General features: G+C 36.6%; 1 protein-coding gene across 1 annotated transcript in view; it reads right to left on the bottom strand.

Annotated features, from left to right (window-relative positions):
* CHD9 (chromodomain helicase DNA binding protein 9) overlaps nt 1-20457 on the bottom strand; it is a 244561-nt gene that overhangs the window by 140806 nt on the left and 83298 nt on the right. The window contains exon 2 of the mRNA XM_049786049.1: nt 5710-7329. Within this exon, the coding sequence (XP_049642006.1) occupies nt 5710-7164 (1455 nt within the window). The 5' untranslated portion in view covers nt 7165-7329. The remainder of the gene's footprint in view (nt 1-5709; nt 7330-20457) is intronic.

Raw genomic sequence — 20457 nt, 5'->3', positions numbered from 1 at the left:
TCGGCTGCTTGCAAGGCAAACGCTGTGCTATCTCTCCGGGCCCAATGTTATTTATTTCTAATCACCCTTAAGCACTATAGAGTTTGACTTGCTACTTATGTGACAGCAAGGAAATCTCTAACATGAAGAACAAGTAAGATCTTAAAATTCTTTGTCTGGAGCCAGAGAGATAGTATAGCAGGTTAGGTGTTTGCCTTGCCTTGTGGTCCACCTGGTCAGTGATTCCTGAGTGCAGAGCCAGGAATTACCCGAGTACTATCATCAGGTGTGGGGCGTGTGTGCGTGTGTGTGTGTGTGTGTGTGTGTGTGTGTGTGTGTGTGTGTGTGTGTGTGTGTGTGAGAGAGAGAGAGAGAGAGAGAGAGAGAGAGAACACATAGACAGTGGATGGCAATGAAAACTTACATAATAAAATGTCAACAATAGTACTTTTGCTGGAGATACTATAAGAAGCTCATTGTTCTGTAAGATGTATATATGGTTCAAGTTTTTATTTTTAAATAAACATCTCTTAAGTTTAAAAAATTGTTGACATTCAGGTATCAGTGTTAAAGATTTTGATATACAAGGTTAGTGCAACTTCACTACCATGAAAATGCCCAAGTCTTTTCACTACAGTCTTCATGTTATTATTTGTAGTCAGTCTCTTCCTTCTCTACCTACAACTCTTTCCAACACCATTTCATAATACATCAAACTGTTTTTTGGGGGGTCACACCCGGTGACACTCAGGGGTTACATCTGGTTATAAGCTCAGAAATTGCTCCTGGCTTGGGGGACCATATGGGATGCCGGAGGATCAAACCATGGTCCATCCTAGGTTAGTGCGTGTAAGGCAAATGCCCTACCACCACTCCGGTCCCTAAACTTTGTTTTTTTTTTTTTTTTTTTTTGGTGGGAGGCCATACCTGGTGCAGGGATTTGACAGCTTCTTTTGACTGATCTGATTACTTCTGCACTCAGCAATTACTCCTGGCAGGCTGATGAGACCATATAAGATGCTGGGAATCAAACCCTGGTAGGCCTCGTGAAAGGCAAATGCCCTTTTGTTTGTGTTCCCTCTCCAGCCCAATATTAAACTTTTTATCAGAAAAAACTTAAAATGTGCCTCACATAGGTTATTTAAAATACTCCTCAGATTTCTTTCTTTGGTGTGTGTGTGTATGTGTGTGTGTGTGTGTGTGTGTGTGTGTGTGTGTGTGTGTTTTCATTTTGGTTTGGGGCCACACCCAGCAGTGCTCACAGGTTATTCCTGTGTGTGTGTGTGTGTGTGTGTGTGTGTTTTCATTTTGGTTTGGGGCCACACTCAGCAGTGCTCACAGGTTATTCCTGGCTCTGAGTTTAGGAATTAAACCTACTGGTGCTCGGTTGACTATATGGGATGCCAAAGATTAAACATGGTCAGCAACGTGCAAGGCAAATGGTCTACCTGCTGTATTATTGCTTTGGCCTTCTCTTTTGTGTCTTTGAGTTATATCTTGGGGTATTCAGGAGCTATTCAGGTTCTATACTCAGGAGCAATGCCTAAAAGTTCTAAGGACCATATGCAATATCTGGAATCAAATGGGTTGGTAGCATGCAAAACAAGCACTTTATCTACTGTACTATTTCCAACTCCTTTAGATATCTTTTTAAAGTATTTGAGCTAGTGGCTAGAAAACAAAGTCCAGGAAATATGGTGTTTGCCTTTCAGTGACCCTGGTTTGGTTCCCAGTACCATAAATGGTCCCCAAAGTATAGTCAGAAGTAATACCTTGGGGACAAGGAACAAGCAATCTCAGGTGCATTAGAAAAAGGACAGGGCCCGGAGAGATAGCACAGCGGTGTTTGCCTTGCAAGCAGCCGATCCAGGACCAAAGGTGGTTGGTTCGAATCCCGGTGTCCCATATGGTCCCCCATGCCTGCCAGGAGGTATTTCTGAGCAGACAGCCAGGAGTAACCCCTAAGCACCGCCAGGTGTGGCCCAAAAACAAAAACAAAAAAAAAAAAAAAAAAAAAAAAAAAAAAAAAGAAAAAGGACAGAACTGAATAACCAAGTCAGAGTCCAAAACAATGAATCATGATACCCAAACTTAAACAACCAAAATTAAAATCAAAATTTATGCTGGCAGGCTGGAAGGTAGGGTTTGGTGGCATGGGATGTACTCTGAAAACATTGGTGGAGGGAGGATGATACTGGTAGAGTAAAAGATCAACATGTAAACACTGGTCCTGAAACACTGTATGCCTGAAGCCCAACTATGAAGAAATTTGTTCATCACAATGGTTTCAATTAAAAAAAATTTCTTAAAGGACAGAACAATGAAATCATGAAACTCAAATTTTAATAACCAAACTAAGAAAGCTGTCTATTATGATGGCAGGCTGCAGTGGTAGGTTGTATTTGCGGGATAGACTCTGGAAAAACTGGTAGAGAGGGAGGTTGACATGGGTGATGGGATTGGTGCTGAAACATTGTATGTCTATGAATAATTTAGTAACTCATAATGCTTTAAATAAAAAAGTGATCCCTAAAATGTACATAATCCTGAGCAACACTGATTGTACTCACCCATCCCAAATAAAGAAGATAAATGATAAATATAAGTTCTTCTATCTTCAGGGATAAATTATAAAAATACAAAGTGATAAATAAAATAAGAAATTCATCAGAATACAAATGCCAACAAAGATTTATGAATAATTATGGAAATCCTAAAATACTATTTCATGTTTGCTTGCTACTTCAGCTATAACATAACATTTTCACTGTTATAAAACTTTTGTAATTGGGGGGTAAAGTAATACAACAGGTAGGGCACTTGCTTTGCATGCAGCCAATCTGGGTTCAATTCCCAGCATCCCATATGGTTCCCTGAACACTTCCAGGAATACTTTCGAAACGCAGAGTCAGGAATAAGTTCTGAGCATCGCTGGGCATGAACAACCCTCATCCTCCATACAAACCCCCCTGCATTAAATTTAATTTTCAAACTGAAAGATTTTTATATCATGCTGTTTTCTTTCTCTTTACAAGACATAAACACTTTAAACTACAAAAAAAAATATTTGCCATAAAACACCAATGAGGGGGCCAGAAGGAGAGAGAATACAGCAGATGGGGCACTTGCCTGGCATACAGTTGACCCAAGTTTGATTCTGGCATCCCATATGATTCCCCCAACCCTGCCAGAAGTGATTTCTGTGCATAAAGACAGGCATAATCCTTGAGCACCAATGGATGTGCCCCCCCAAATGAGAAATGTTGATTAATACAACGTTTTGGCAATTTACTATTCATAATTACTTACAACATGACAAAAATAATTCAGGCTAAAAATCTTTCATGGTCTGTCAAATTTTATCTTAAATTCAAATATTAAATGATTTTAATTTGTGTTTTCAGAACTTATAATTCAAAACACATAAAACTTACATGCAAATAATAGTAATTGCAATACCCTACCTTTCCAACTAACTTATCTCTCTTCTCTTAACACCCACAATCAGCAGCTCCAAAACACTTTTAATAAAAACAGGAAATTTAAAAATACTCTCAGTAAGACAAAAAAGAAAAAGTGTTTCAAATTACCTTCTAACTTAAAATTGAAAATTAAATAAAAGGAAATAAAATTTGAAAACGAAGTATAAGGAACAAAAAATCTGAAAAACAAAAGCCTCTCAAAGGAAAAGATAAATAGATTTAAGTATTGATTAATATAGAATAAGATGATATATAATAGACTACTTATATGGTATTTAAAAGTATTACTATAATAGTATACACAGCAATCTATATGCTTAAAACATGAACTACTTTAATTGCTCTCCAATCATTCAAATCTTTTTGTTAAACCAGAATAAGTTTATAAAATACAAGCTAAATTAATACTAAGTTTTATAATATTAATCATTCAGTAAAAAAATGTCAGTAAAAAAGTACTCAGAAAGCTACAGTTAGTAATAGATGAGAGCCAGTGCAAAAGTACAGTGGGTAAGGCGTTCACCTTCCACACAGCAGACCCAGGTTCTATCCCTGACATGAAACATATGGTTCCCTTAGGAGCAATTCCTGAGAGTAGATCCAGTAGTATCACCAGGTATGGTCCCAAAACCAAAATAAATAGATACATATAACAACAGCAACAACAGCAATAACAACAACATATATCAACAGCAGCAACAAATAGATGGCTCAGTTTAATCAGTGGAGGTTTTTTCCAAAGCCCTTTTAAGACACCTCGTTCTCTTCCAGTAGAGGGAGCAGTAGGAAAGTCTTATGCATATCTTTAAATATCTTAAAATCAATTTGGACTGAAATTACCATCTGAAAAGAACTAAAGTCAATCCAATGAGAGAGGTATTGATTTTTACACTTTAAGACTGTTAACACTGTTACATTTTCACTTAAATAAAATAAACTGTCCTTAACAAGAATTGTGAACTATTTCCTCATTTACTGAATTTGATAAATAACCAGGTATTAAAGCATTTTATAAATTCTAAATTCAACAATAGCACTTTAAGAAGTGCTAGGTTACATTATATTTTTACATGATAATAAAGCTATAGAAAGTAAAGTTCAATTATATGACACTGAAACAATCTATTTTCTTCCAACATTTAGTGTTTATCATATACAAGTCACAATTTGAAGCATTTTAAATTATAATTTTAATCCTGAGTAAATTCCTAGGTAGGTTCATATTACTCACATTTTAAGAATGAGCAAATGAGACAGAAATTATATAACCAGCTAAAAGCCATGCAGCTAATAACAAAAGCCAAGATTTGAACCCAAGTAATCTGATAGCAAAGCCTGTACTATCACAGTATTATCTTTATTTTGAATTATGCTTTGTCCTAGTCATTAACATATTCTATGTTAATCATCAAAATCCTTTTAATGCCTATTTAGATAATCAATTCAATAGTGATACCATAATATTGTTTCTAGTTTTCTCTTAGAGATAATATAAAATACCTTATGCTTCTTGTTTTGCAATAGTTGGAATATAATAGGTATTTTGTTTTCTTGTGTGGGAGGTGGGGGGTGGTATTTGAGTCACTCTTAGCTATGCTCATGACTTCTGGCTTTATGCTCAGAAGTGGCTCCTGGTGGAAACTGGAGGGCCATATGTGGTGCCAGGGTCAAACCAGGTCAGTCACAAGAAAGGTAAGTATCTTAAAGTTGTATTATCTCTTTGGCCCTGTAATAAAGCACTCATAATACCAAATTGCTTTCCAATATATTTGCATGAATCAATAAATTTATGTAAGTTACACTTTCATCATAAATTTGAAGGCTCAAACATTAAAATAGAAAATAACATTAAACATGCCAAATTAAATTAGTAAATTTGTATATTATTTGTATATTGAATTGTGAATGCCAGCTACTATAGATAATTCAGTAATCAACTGAGAGTTTCAATTTTTTTTATCTCTGTATACAAATTTTTTAAGTTTAGTTCTATACCCATTAATTTTTCAGTAAAATGACCAATGTCCAATTAAGACAATCATAATTGAAAGAGATAATGAAACTTTGCCATTTTCTAAAAGTTAGTCTAATGCTTTGAGCACACAAATATAAAGCTGTTAAAATATAAACTTTGATAAAAATAAGCATATGTTAAAAGTTTAAGAGACACTAAATGTTTAATTTAAAATTAACTCAAAGAATTAAAGCTCATTCTATTCAAATGATCAAACAGAGAATAGTTCCATACCTGTCGCTGTAAACACAGGCGACTTCTGTCATGTAAATGCTGATGATTAGAAAGTGATGAATGCCAGCTCCGAGACTGACCATGCAACTGAATTTGAGTCATATCAGAAGGCCGTGTTATAAGATGTGAAGTAAAGTGCCGGTCAAGGTCATGATCTAAAACATGATTTGCATTATCTTGCCCAAATGTTGACTCATCAAATTGGGGAAGGAGACCCTCCTGAAGGAGGTCATCTGGGTCAAGTCCTGGGAATGGCTCAGTCTGAGATTCCACTTGATGAAGTAAATTCTCTTCTAAAGATGAAAAGCCATTAGTTTCTACATGATCATTGAAATGGCCCATTTGAGTTCCTGAGTCAACAGGATCTGGAAAGTTCATGTGCACAGGTGATAATTTTGAATTGCTATAATTACCCTGAGGATGTGATGAATGCAACATTTGGAAATTTGAATTCAATGATGTATTGGGATTTAACATATGCTGAGTGGATTCTTGCTTGAGTCCTCTATGAGGCGAAAAGGAATTGTTTCCAGTAAAATCAGATAAACTCTGATTTGTATGATTAGGTGCAAGAACTGCAGAGGACTGAAGAAGATTGTTTGGTGATACGTGATTACTGGAAAAGGAATAATGTGAAGAAAACTGTTGAGAATTACTGACAGAACAAGAAGTCATATTTGGAGAAGGTCCATTAAAACTTGCATCTTGATGACTACTACACTTGAGGAAATGTACTGAAGGATTTGATGTCTGAGAAAATTGCTGCATTGAAAGAGACTGTTGTGAAGTAGATGCATTAGTAATTTGTGATGGGTGATTAACACTGACTCTGTGAGGACCAGAAACATTAACATCCATAAAATTTTTAGTCTGGCTAAGAGAATTTTGCCCTGGGTTAAGATTACTTCTGTTTTGTTGGGAGCGTAGTGAAGTGCACTGTGTTTGCTGTTCATTGGCCTGAAATAAGGCAAATTCATGGTGTGACACAAAGCTTTTATTCTGATGCATAGAGTGAGAATGTCCTTGTTGATGAAAAGGAGACCCATTTTGATTTGAAATGCTAGTAGCTGTTTGATGACCCCACATTGGACTGCCATCTGTTACATCTGGAAACAAACCATTGGGTTGGTTTTGAGGGTGAATTGGAGAACAATTAAACTGAGAGTGTGGAGATAACACGTGTTCAGCTGGGCTACCAAAAGACTGATTAACTTGGTGGAATTTCATGGAATCAAATTGATTTAACTGTTCATAATCAGTCATCTTCTGATGTGTTGGAGTACCTTGAACATGGTTCAGTGGATCTATATGCAAAGGTTCAAATTCTGCACCCAAGTTCAATTCATCAACTAGTGAAACAGGTCCTGGTTGTACAAATGCATCATCTGACAAGCCTTCTAAGGTCTCACCAAAAAGATTGGCATCATCAAAAAAGTCCATCATTGGATCTGTCATCTTGAAAACTTCAGTAACAATTTGAATAGTTCACTCCAAATAGAGTATAATCAGGTTCTTTGTAGTAGATATTACTGGATCATTTCAGAAGGTTATCAACTGATCCGAAGCAGGTCGATGCTCATTTTTGCTCTAGACAATGACATGTCAAGAAGTGTCAGAATCCTGAAAATAAATAAATAAATAAATAAGTAAATAAATAAAACAATTAAATTTTAGTAACAATTTAGTGTCCATTAAAGTTTTTTAAGTTGGGCCCGGAGAGATAGCACAGCGGCGTTTGCCTTGCAAGCAGCCGATCCAGGACCAAAGGTGGTTGGTTCGAATCCTGGTGTCCCATATGGTCTCCCGTGCCTGCCAGCAGCTATTTCTGAGCAGACAGCCAGGAGAAACCCCTGAGCACCGCCAGGTGTAGCCCAAAAACCAAAAAAAAAAAAAAAAAGTTTTTTAAGTTTATATACAAATTAAAAATAAAATCTTGGGAATCAGAGAGACAGTAGGTGTCTGTTATGCTCAGAGGTTACTTTGCCTTGCATGGGGCTGATCTGGGTATTATGCCCAGCACTACGTATGATCTGAGAGCACAGAACAAGCAGTAAGCACAAGCAGGTGTGGCCCCAAATTAAAAAAAAAATCTCAGTAGTATTTTTTCTATAGAATGCACAGCAATATACCTTTATGTAGAATAATTCATTGCAAATAGATCATTAACATTTCCTAAAAGTGGGCAAGAGCAATAGTACAGCAAGTAGTATGTGGTTCCCAAGCTCTGCCAGGAATGATTCCTGACCTCAGAGTCAGAATTCATCTCTAAGCACCACTGAGTGTGGCCCCAAAACAAAATTCTTACAAGGAAAAAGGCTCCTACAGAGTATATGACTAGACACATTTAAGTTACAATGTATATTACCTCAGTTTGAAGTTCCTATGATTAGAGCACATAAAGTAAACTAAAAAATTAGCATTTTGAAGAAATAAGAACAGAAGTTCCTAGCAACATCACATCTTGGCATCTAACTCCCAAACAGAAAAACATTAATTTGAATAGACATGTGTATACCTATATGCACTGTAGTGCTTAATACAATAGCCAAAATATGGAAACAATCCAAATGTCCAACTATAAATGAATGAATCTAGAAACTATAGTATCCCACACAGTGGGATACTATACAGTTGTATGTAAAGATGAAATCATGCAATGAGCCACTACATAGATGGAACTATGGGATATTATATGTTATGAAATCAGTCAGGGAAGGAAAAGATACAGAATCATCTGTATAAGATCATATGTGGGAACTCCTATGTAAATAAGGAGCAACAAATTGCCAAAGGCAATAGAACTAGAAATCAGTCAACAGAACTGAGATTAGCAGGTGACAGAAGGGAGTTGTTAGAATACCGGGAGAGGGAAGCAGGCACTACTGTTAGGTGTTCTAATAAAATCAATGTGTTGCAGCTATACAAATCATGGTACTTGGCTAAAATGGGAGGAAAAAGAACATAGTGTGTAGAGCATGTTCCCATACTAAGAAATGGCTAACAAACAGCTCTAGCATGTATAAAATATATCTACTAGACTCATTCCACAGTTACATTTTTGTTTGGTTTTTGGGCCACACCTGGTTATGCTCAGGGGTTACTCCTCGATCTGTACTTAGGAAATAATCATGGAAGGGCTTGGGGTGCAATATGAGATGGGTGTGTGTGTGTATGTGTGTGTGTGTGGTCATGCTGGGTATGTGTGTGTGGTCAATCATGGAAGGGCTTGGGGTACAATATGAGATGGGTGTGTGTGGTCAAACCTGGGGTGGCCACATGCAAGACAGTGCCTTACCTACTGTACTATCTCTCTGATCTCCAAGATATTAGATTTTACTAAAATAACACATCAAATCTCAAATAAGCTGGGATATATTTTGGCTAGATGTAAAACCCATTATTTCTAAATACATAGAAGCCATCAAGAGTAGAAACTAGAGAAATAGTACAGCATGTTAAGCACTTGCCTTGCATACCTCTGACCTGGTTTTTTTCACTGGCAAACCATGTGGCTCATCTAATCCTACCAGTTGTTGAAGGTTAAACCTGGGTCTACCATGTATAAGGCAAACACCTTCCCGACTTTAGAATATGAGCCTGACTTGATCAGCCTGAGTGTGATTCCTGGCACCTCTTACAGTCCCTTGAGCACAACCATGAAAAATCCCTGAGCACAAGTAGGTGTGGTCCAAAACATAAAGCCCACAAGTTATAGTTCTCCACCTCTCTCACAGAGGTTCTTACTACTTTACATAATTAGTTTTTCCTAAACAAGATGTCTGTTCTCTATTTTAAAATAATTTTGAAATATTCTGGTAAGAAAAAACTTCTGAAATCCATACAAATTTTAGCTAGAAGTTCACCTATCATCTGTCACAATGTACAATGATATATGCTATACAATTTAGAAAAAGTACATATGATAAATGACCTTTATTTCCAAATTTAAAAATTACCTTCATATGGGAACTACACAAACAGGTTTGTAGGTTAAACCAATTTCTATAAAAGAACTTGTATTCAGCTTTAGACTCTAGACTAGGAAACAGCTAGGTATATCTAAGTCATTATTCAAGAAAGCAATGTCTTATGTTTTTATATAAAAGAAAGACTATCAAAAGGAACATAAAATACTATGAAAATACATTATTATGCCATCAATTTTAGGTTTTTTAATATAACATAAAGAAAAAATGCTGCCAATTGAACTATGGCACTATACCACTTCAAACTTTTCTTTAATAATTAGTGTTTATAGACTCACCTAGTTATCCCAGTTATTCTTCTGCTCTCAGCTATACTACTTGCTTCATAAAATAGCTTGGTTATTACCAGACAAAGTGGAATTGCTGATATTTCTTTAACAACAAATATTTGCAAAACTAAAGAGAAAGTACAGCAGGTAAGGTGTTCGTTTTGCATGTGGCAAATCTAGGTTTGATTCCTGGCACAATATGTGGTCTCCTGAGCCCTGTAAGGAGTAAGCACAAAGCCAAGAGACCTCAGTGTACAAAGGTGTGGGCAAAAAGGACCCACAATATTTGCTTTATTAAAATGAAATTTATGTTCCACTATTGTTGTAATTTCTTTGCAGAATTAACATTTTGGTTAAATGCATTTAAAATGACCATCACATGTATAATACTAACTATATACAGAGCCCATTAATAGCATAGCAGTGATAAAAATATAAATATGATTAAGTTAATTTGGCATAGGCAATGACAACTACTTTATGCCAGCAACCTAGCAGATAGTGACAAAAACACATTCTAATATCTGAGATATTAAAAGCAGAAAACTATACAACTTAGAATGGTTTTTGTTTTTTATTAAAGGTGCTTGGTGGTCATAGGAGGCCAGGCTACAGAAGAAGGTATCAGAGACACATCTGGGGTTTGTACTTGAGGTAGGCAAAAGCCACTAAAGATCAAATCCAGGCATTATACATACAAGCTTTGTGCTCCACCCCAAAATAATTTCTCAGATAACTGAAATATATCATTTCAGCACCTAGACAGTTTTTTTTAAAGTACTGCCAAAATAATGTTGAAAGTAAGCCATCTGAAAAATATGACAGTAGGTCACACATTCATGTTTATTGTGGGAATGGTAGGCATAAAACATAAACATAAGACATTCTAAATTTACAATTTATTATAGACTTTACACCTGTTTTATCCCCCGCCCCCCCCCTGCTTTTGGGCCACACCCAGCAGCACTCAGGAATCACTCTTGGTTCTGCACTCAGATATCACTCCTGGCAGGTATGGGGGAGTATATGGGATGCAGGAGTTTATCTTTTCTTGTTTTTTATTTTATCTTATTTTGTTGTTTTGGGGCCATATCCCACGGTTCTCAGGGGTTATTCCTGGCTCTGCACTCAAAAATCACTCCTAGCAGGCTCAGGGGACTATATGGGATGCCAGGAATCAAATCCGGGACCATTCTGGGTCAGCAGGATGCAAGGCAAACACCCTTCCCGCTGTGCTAGCACTCTGGCCCTTTGGTTTTGTTTTCTGTTTATGTTCTTTTTTTTTAGTTTATTTTTTAAATTTAATTACAGAACTATGATTTGCAAAGGTATTGATAGTTGAGTTTAAGGTATATATTTCAACACTAACCCTACTTCCACTATTTATCTTATTTTTCGTACCCTAAGATGCACTTTTCCCCCAAAAAGTGCGTCTTATGGAGAGAATGCTGCCTGGAGCTGAAGCCAGTGTGCAGAGGAGGAGAGCATCTAAAAACTATGTGTGTCTTATGATCAGGTGTGTCTTATAGAGCGAAAAATATGGTAATTCATTAGTGTTCCCAGACTGTCATTCTACACTCCGTACATAATTCCTAGTCTCCACCCCACTGCCAACCACCTTGATAGGAATTCTACAGAGTTTGGGGGTTACAGCTATGATTTTGTGTTTTCAGTGTTGCTCAGTCTGTGCTTTGGATTTAAAGTTATACTATACTCTCACAAGACCAATATAACCAAAGCCCAACCTGTTTCCCCATTATTTCCCTCTCTCATCTTCTTCCCACCTTGATTTGCATTATATTTCTGAATCCCTGGGTTTGATCCCTAGAAAATATGATATATCATAGGATAGCATTCTGATTTGGTAAAGTGATCTGAAAACCTTGCTTTTTTCAGAATTCCTCTATCCTCATCCCTCTTCTCTTTTCATAATGTATTCTATCTCACCTACTAACATCTTTATATTACAACTTTTAAATATTTATGCTTAACTGGCTCTTGAATCTCTTCAGAGGTATAAACTCAGCAAGTCTTAGGTCAAACTAATTATCAAGAATCTTCTAAGTTTTGCCTTTCTCCTACACAATTTATTTGGTTAATGGCATTGTAAAACTGACCTTTCTGTCGTTAAGTATTTCCCCAGTTGAATTTTTCATATGCACTGGGACCAAATGATAATATTACTTTCTAATGAAAATCTTTCCATAGTTTCCTAATGTTAATCATAAAAATGTCTGACAGAATAGTCAGGCAAAACTTCAAAACTCTTATCATCTCTGGTCATCAGCTAACTATCTCTCCATATCCTTTGCAATCTAATCACAACAATCTACTTGTTACCTAACAGGATTCTTCAACATTTTTATACCTGTCTTGTATATTAGTCCACAGACTGGCATTTATAACCATAGTAGTAAACCACTGATTTTCAACCTTTCTATACCTGATGATTAGTATTAATCCATGGATTGGTGATTAAAGACTACTAATCTAAAATACCCTACAGTTCACTTTCCAAGCCATTATTCATCTATTTGTAGGACCCAAGAGGCTGGTTTACTCTGATTGGACCAGAAAACTATCTGGAAAAACAGTTTAACTCAGTCTAAAAATTTTGAAATAACTTTATCTAAGAATATTATAAGCTTCTAAGTACATGAAGTAGAGCAAAGAAACAAACTGTTAAGAAAACTAAATAGACACATGTTAAGAAAAAATAAACCTGCAATTGCATTTACAAGAGATAATTCAAAGTGGATTAAGTAACCTGAGATTAGACTACAATCCAAAATTACACTAAAAGAACATTGGTATAACTTTCCAAGAAATGGATCTTAGAGGTGTCTCCAACAAGCTGACTATAAAGACAAAGACAGCAACAACAACAAAATAAACAAATGGGATTGCATCTAATTATTAAAACATTTCTGCAAACAAAAGAAACTAAAGCTAAAATAAAGACAACTCATGACAACAATGAGATACCATCTAACAGCAGTAAGAATGGCATATATCTGAGAGTGACAATACACCTGGTGTTTTCTTGCAGTCAACAAAGGTTTGATCCCTAGCACCTCATATGGTCCCCCACACTTGACTTTAAGCAATTAAGATTGTTTATATACATGGACATTATGTACATATATAGTGAGATTAAAAAAATATTTACTTAGATGAGATTTCAAAGTAATTCAAATACAAAATTCCCTGTATTTGGAAAAAAGGCATATTCACAATCTGAAAGATTCAGGCTGAAGTCATTCAATGACATCCACAGAAGAAAGGAAAATACTTTTCAAAAAACAATTTTGAAAAACAACTGTTTTAAAAAAAAACTTACATCAAAGGATAGCATCAAAAGAGAAAAAACAAATAAAGGGGGGAAAAGTAATTGCAAATCAGGGACCAGTGGGAAAGTACATAAGTTAAGACATTTGCTTTGCACATAAAAACAGTTTGATCCCTGGTAACACACATGCACCACTAGGAGTGATCCTTGTTCAGAGAACTAGGGATAAGCCCTCAACTCTGGCTTAAATGTCCCCAATCAGTGCAAATAATATATCTTAAAAAGATTTTATATAGAATTTATAAAGAACTCTTTTGTCCATTTTTAAATTAAATGTTTGTCTAACACTCATATTAATAACGCATAAATATAATATGAATAGTCAAACATTCTCAGTTTAAAATGGGCAAAAGAATTCAAACCAACATTTCTTCAAAGATACAGAAGTAGTCAGTAAATACAAGAATAAATAGCATCATCACTAGGTTAGTCTATATCAAAATGTCTACAAGAGGGGCCGGAGAGATAGCATGGAGGTAGGGTGTTTGCCGAAGGATGATGGTTCCAATTCCAGCATCCCATGTGGTCCCCCAAGCTTGCCAGGAGCAATTCTGAGCATAGAGCCAGGAGTAACCCCTGAATGCTGCTAGGTGTGACTCAAAAACAAACAAACAAAAATGTCTATAAGAAAACACTTCATATTAATAGGAAAGCTTTATTTTAAAAAACGGCATCTAGGAGAGAATGTGGAGAATTAGAATATAAAAAAATGTAGTTACTGGGCTGGAGAGGTGGTGTTAGAGATAAGGCATATGCTTTGCTGGGGCTAGCCTAGGACAGACCGTAGTTCGATCCCCCAGCGTCCCATATGGTCGCCCCCCCCCCCCAGCCAGGAGTAATTTTTGAGTGCATAGCCCTGTACTCAGAGGAATAACCTCTGAGCGTCACTGGGTGTTGGCCGCCCAAAAAAACCCAAAAAATTGTTTTTATATATATAGTTACTATAGGGGCTGGAGCGATATCACAGCAGTGGAGCATTTGCCTTGCATGTGGCTGACCTGGGATGAACTCAGTTCAATGATCCCTGACATTCCATATATCCCTGAGCCAGGAGCCAGGATTTCTGAGAGATTTATAGAATGACTGTATTCCATCAATTCTACTAATAAGTTTTATATCAGATGTTCATAGATATATACTATATACCTAGAAGAAATGAAAACAGGAACATAATATTGTAGTTGAATATTATTATGTTATTGACAATGTCCAAAGTTAAAAGCAATCCAAGTTTCTATCAACAGAGGAATAAATAAAATATGGTCTGTACATAAAGTGGAATCTGAGAATGAAGCTCTGACACACAATTTGGATTAATGCTGAAAACACTATTAACAGTAAGTACAAAAGGGAAAATATTATGGGGCCAGAAAGATACTACAGTGGATAGAATGCTTGCCTGCATATGGCTGACCCACGTTGGACGCCTGCATTCCATTTGGAACAACAACAAAGTTGTATGTTGTAGCCCAAGTGTCTGAGCACTACAACTGAAGAGTTGCAACTGACAAGTCATGCAAATAAATGTGCTAGCGATGCAGTAAAGTGTAGGACCCCCAGGAGTACCACAACTAGGTATATGTAACTCTGTGTATTGCAGCATAAACAATAAGAGAAGGGAATAGATAGAGTAAAAGAGACAATTAGTCAACTAGAAATATATCTAGGCAAATACTGGCATATCTGAAGGAGTTCAGGTGTGTATTCAAAATTTTTAAAATAAATTTCTGTATCCAGGGGCTGGAGATAGTACAGCAGTAAGGACTTGCACTCAGCCACTCAGGAAAGACCAGGATCTGATCCCCAGCATTTCATATGGTCCCCCAGTCTGCCAGGAGTGATTTTTGAGCACAGAGCCAGGAGACAGGAGTAACCTGAGTGTGGCTGGGTGTGGCCAACACCCCTCCCCCAAATAAATGTCTGTATCCAAACACGGTAGTTTATATAGTTGTTCATAATAGTTATTTCTGGCATTTGAGATCCCAATACCAATCCCACCACCAATGTTAACAGTCCCTCTATCATTGTTCCCAGTTACTCTCCCCCCAAAACTTCCTATTAGCAGGTACAAATATTTTAATTAATACTGCTTTGTGTATTCAACTTCTGTCATCTTTATGCTTTGTTTTATGTCTTTATGCAAGACCAGTTCTTAGATTCTTTTAGTCTGTTTCCTTATTTGACTATTTATGCTGACAGGTTGCAGATTTTAGAAGAAAACTCTACAAGTGAGAATGGAGTAATAGTATTGAAGGTAGGGTGCTGGCCTTGCATGCAGCCAACCTCAGCTTATTCCCTGACACTCCATATGGTCTGCCAAGAGATCCTTGAACACAGAGCTAGAGTAAGCCCTAAGTACCACCAAGTGTGCCCCCCCACTAAAGAAAACACTAAAAGCTCTAAAATATAATAATTATAACATTATTTCCGTCTGATTGATCTGTAGAACTGAAAACATAGATTCAATGTTGGTATATACAAAAACTAGTAAGATTCATCTCCTATATAAAGGTACTTAGCTTCTGACATATTTAAAAATATGTTGCCAGGGTTCAATAGTATTATCAACTGCTTAAATTTATATCTGACCTCCCAATGAACTTGCTCATTTTACTTATTTTATGTGGCTAAAATTATCAATGCTCCTCTACCATTATTTGCTTTGATTCCCCCCTAGATCAGCTGCATTAAACCACCAATCCAAAAACAAATACTTATTCATAGATATAAATAGATACATTGAAAACTGGGATCTACTGCATTGGTTTTCCAAGGACCAGTATGAAAGATAGGTAGGTGCATGAGCAGAGGTGTATAAAGGCTGAAGAACAATGCCTTAAGTGACTGTTTAAGTTGCTTACTTTGAAATGCTGCCTAAATTTTTGAAAGCTTTTCCTACCTCCATTAATATGTATAAGGAATTCTCTATGCCTAAAACATTTCTCTCCCCCACCCCATTTAATAAGTAATGTTTCTGAGAGTAAACTCAAGTTCCACCATTTCCAGGAGACCTGTGTGTGTGCACAACCACATGCCTACGCACACACACAACACCTTCCAACTCTTAGGCATTAATTTTTTATAGTTCATAACTTAAATACTACATCATCATTCTTGGTCAACTTGCCTTTCTTCCCTAGTACATAAGATGGACAGATACCATTCTTATAAATTTGCATATTCTAAACATTTACTAGCATAATTCCTAGTATAGTATTTTTAAAAGTTTTCAACAATTGAATATTGTGATAAAATAATTCAAGAACTTCTTTTAATCAAAAATACGTATTTTTCATAACTTTAAGAATGCTTCAAGTGAACTTCATCCTTAAATATTATTAAAATAGGGTCTGACAGAAAAGAGAGACAATATAAAGTATATAAAGTACTTCTTTGCTTGCTGCTCAGCGTTTTGATTTGATCCCATTGAGTATGGCTCCCCAACACTCCCTGAAGTGACCCTGAGAACAGGGCCAGGAATAAGCCCTGAACATTGCTGGGGATGGCTCCAAGCAAACAAAAACTAAAAATAAAATAGGACCAGAAAGATAGTTTAAAGGGCTGGAGCACATGCTCTGCATGTGAGAACTACAGATGTGTTCCCCAGCAATGCATGGTTTCCCAATTATTGTCAGCAATGATCCCCAAATATAGAGTCAGAAGTAGGCGATAGCATTGCTGGACAGAGCTCAAAATATAATAACAACAAAGTAGTAGTATAGTAGTAAATTTCAAGTTTATTTTCCACACAGAAAGAATGCCTCATCTCTTTTTGCGTGAACAGCAGCCCAATACCATGACTACCACTCTGACAGAAACAGCCCAGCTCCACATAAATTTGTGCCTGTAATGAGGCAGGCTGTGGTGGTGTGTGTGAGATTGGGAACCCTGGTGAAGGGGAGGTCACACTGGTGGTAGGAATAGTTTTTGAATATTTGATGCCTGAAGCAACTATATTATAAACTTGGTAAATAATAATGTGGCACAACAAACTGAAAATTAAAAAATGCCTCAGTAATCTGAAGTTTAATTCTCAATCATCCCCAAAGAACACTTTATTCAATCCTATACAAAGATCTACAGCACTTCCTAAAGAAACTCTGAAAATATACTGTTAAAAGGTTGAAACCCTAAAACCCTTCATCACTTATTAGCTATGTGATCTTAGGCATCTCATTCAAACATTTTCATTCAGTTACCTCATCTGTAAAATGGGGATTATCACAGTACTGATCTCATAACACTAATGTAATAATCCAAGTAAAGTACTGTGTTTTCAAGCTGTGCTTCTCAAAGTGCTGGGTAATCTTCAGCTATTTAAAAAGAAGAGGGCTTTAGATTTCCCTTTTTCCCATTTCCTCCCCAATAAAGATCTTACCTTGAATAGTATTGTTTATGTTTAGATTGAGGCTTAAAGAAGGAATTAAAAAAAAAATTCCTTGCTTTAAAAGGATTTATTAGCATCTCTCTGCACATAGCCATTGAGTAAATGCAATTGTTTTGTATGCATTTACACTTAATTCAGTCTTTGCATCTCAAAGAAAGAGAAAAAATATTTTTTTGTTTTGTTTGCTTGGGGGCTGAGTTGACTAGTCTAATTTGGGGCTAAAACAAAAAACAGATGACAAATTTTCTAGTAGCTACAAAGTCAGGTCAAATTGTTGACTATTATTGAAATAGCCCTGATTAGCAATCATAACCATAATCAAGGATAAATACGTATCAATGAATATTACAAAGGAAGCTTATTTAGAGCACAAGTTCCCAAAGTATAAAATATACTAAAAACTGAAACAGAGGGGCCGGAGAGATAGCATGAAGGTAGGGTGTATGCCTTGCATGCAGAAGGATGGTGGTTCAAATTCCGGCATCCCATTTGGTCCCCGAGCAGGCCAGGAGCGATTTCTGAGCTTAGAGCCAGGAGTAATCCCTGAGCGCTGCTAGGTGTGACCCAAAAACCAAAAACCAAAAAAAAAAAAAAAAAAAATCTGAAACGGGCCAGAGCAGTGGCACAAGTGGTAAGGTATCTGCCTTGCCCGTGCTAGCCTAGGATGGACTGTGGTTTGATCCCTGGGCGTCCCAGATGGTCCCCCAAGCCAGGAGCAACCATTGAGCATCACCAGGTGCAACCCAAAAAACAAAAAACAAACAAACAAAAAACAGGGGCCAGAGAGATAGCACAATGATAGGGCATTTGCCTTGCATGCAGAAGGACGATGATTCGAATCCTGGCATCCCATATGGTCCCCCTACTGCCGGGGACAATTTCTGAGCGTGGAGCCAGGAGGAACTCCTGGGCGCTGCTGGGTGTGCCTCGAAAACCAAACCAAAACAAAACAAAAACTAAGACAGATTATTCATATTTAACTTGCAGTGTTTAGGAAAAATACCAAAGCATACAGTAAGTACTTAATAAAGGTAACTTTCCTTTCATTTATGATCACTATAAAATTTTCCAATAATTTACGCATGCAACCTACCCAGAGACTGTGGGCTTCTCAGGCCTCATCAGAATAATTTCCTAATCTGCTAAACTGTCCTCTATTACTTTTTGTTTACTTGTTTTGTTTGCTTTTAATTTTGGTCACATGAAACTGTGTTCCAAGGCTACTCCTGACTCTGTCCTCAGGAATTACTACTGGTGGTAATAATTACTACTGTAATATCTCCTATAGGAGATCTTACCCCAGTTAGCCACAAAGTCAGCACCCTCTCCACTGCACTGTACTATCACTCAAACCCCTATTCTCTATCACTTCTAATTATCTAACAACCTTTTTCAGACACACTCACTCCCCTACATTGTGTTCACGTCACCAATAATATTGTTTTGTTTTGTTTTGGGGCCACTCCAGTGAGATGCAAGGGTTACTTCCGGCAATGCTTCAGGGACCATAAAGGATGCTGTGTTGACCATATGAAAAACTGGGTTGACTGCATGCAAGGCAGTCTCCAGCCCCATCACTACTTAAATTTTATGTTCAAAACATCAGTCAATTCAACAATTATTCTTTGCTCCTTTATAATGCTACTCTTGTCCAAAGATAAATCTTTTAGTTTTATGGAGGCAATTGACTGAATGAGAAATCGTTTACTCAGGCTCACTCCTGGTGGTACTTGTGAAATCTGCACTTGATTCAGTGCAGGAAATCAAATCTCCATGTTAAAGTAGTGAATCAACAGGCTTTGCATGCTGGAGGCTTGGGTTCCCTGGCAGTCATTCCAGAGGACTACCGAAAGTAACTCCTGATTCCTGAACACACAGGTGGGAGTAGGCTCTAAGAACTGTGGGGTGTGGTCCAAAAAATAAAAGAATTTCCAGGGCTGAAGTGATAGCACATAAGTAGGACATTTGCCTTGCACATGGGCGACCCAGGTTCGATCTCCAGCATCCCAAATGGTCCCCCTGAGAGCTGCCGGGTATGACCCAAAAACCAAAAACCAAAAAAAAAGAGAAAATAATGAATTCTATACACAATTTTTCTTATAATTTATGAAGATTTAAAAAAAAAGGCAAAATTAATCTATGGTTTCAAAAGTCATCATAATGGAAGGCTGAGGTTGAAAGTAAGTGATAATTGGAAGGGGCCAACTGAGGTGCCAATAATACATTATTCCTTCACATGAGAAGTGACTTCAGAGGTGTATTACTTTGCAGTATGTCTTAGAGCTATAAACTTACGGCGTACTTTAAGGCAACTCTAACTGGGAATAATCCCTAAGCATTACAGGTGTGACTACAAGATAAAAATATATATGAAACTAACCAACATCTTATAAGAACTTATACGAACTAAAACAAGATATATTAGCAGTTATCTTTCAAGAGCAAAGTTATTGATTTCCAATAAAATGAAATTTAATATATTTATATTGCTGCTCCTTACTCAGGTAAATTAAACTGAAATTATCCATGGGCAAGAAAAATAATCTTTCTACCCTCAGGCTTCAAACCATGTGCTCTTGTAGTAATATTAAAATGAGTGGTTCAGAGTTCTAGGTATACTAAACAAGTAATATTTAATTAGTTAACTTTATATTTAATGCCAAATAACATAAACAACATTATCAATAGCTATTTGGTAAATTATAACCACTTATGACCTAAACTATAACTTTTTACTTATAAGTAAAGACATCATTA

This window comes from Suncus etruscus, chromosome 14, assembly GCF_024139225.1.
Source record: "Suncus etruscus isolate mSunEtr1 chromosome 14, mSunEtr1.pri.cur, whole genome shotgun sequence".
NCBI lineage: Eukaryota > Metazoa > Chordata > Mammalia > Eulipotyphla > Soricidae > Suncus > Suncus etruscus.
The sequence above is the reverse complement of the archived record's forward strand: the minus strand, read 5'-3'. Positions and strand labels throughout refer to the sequence as shown.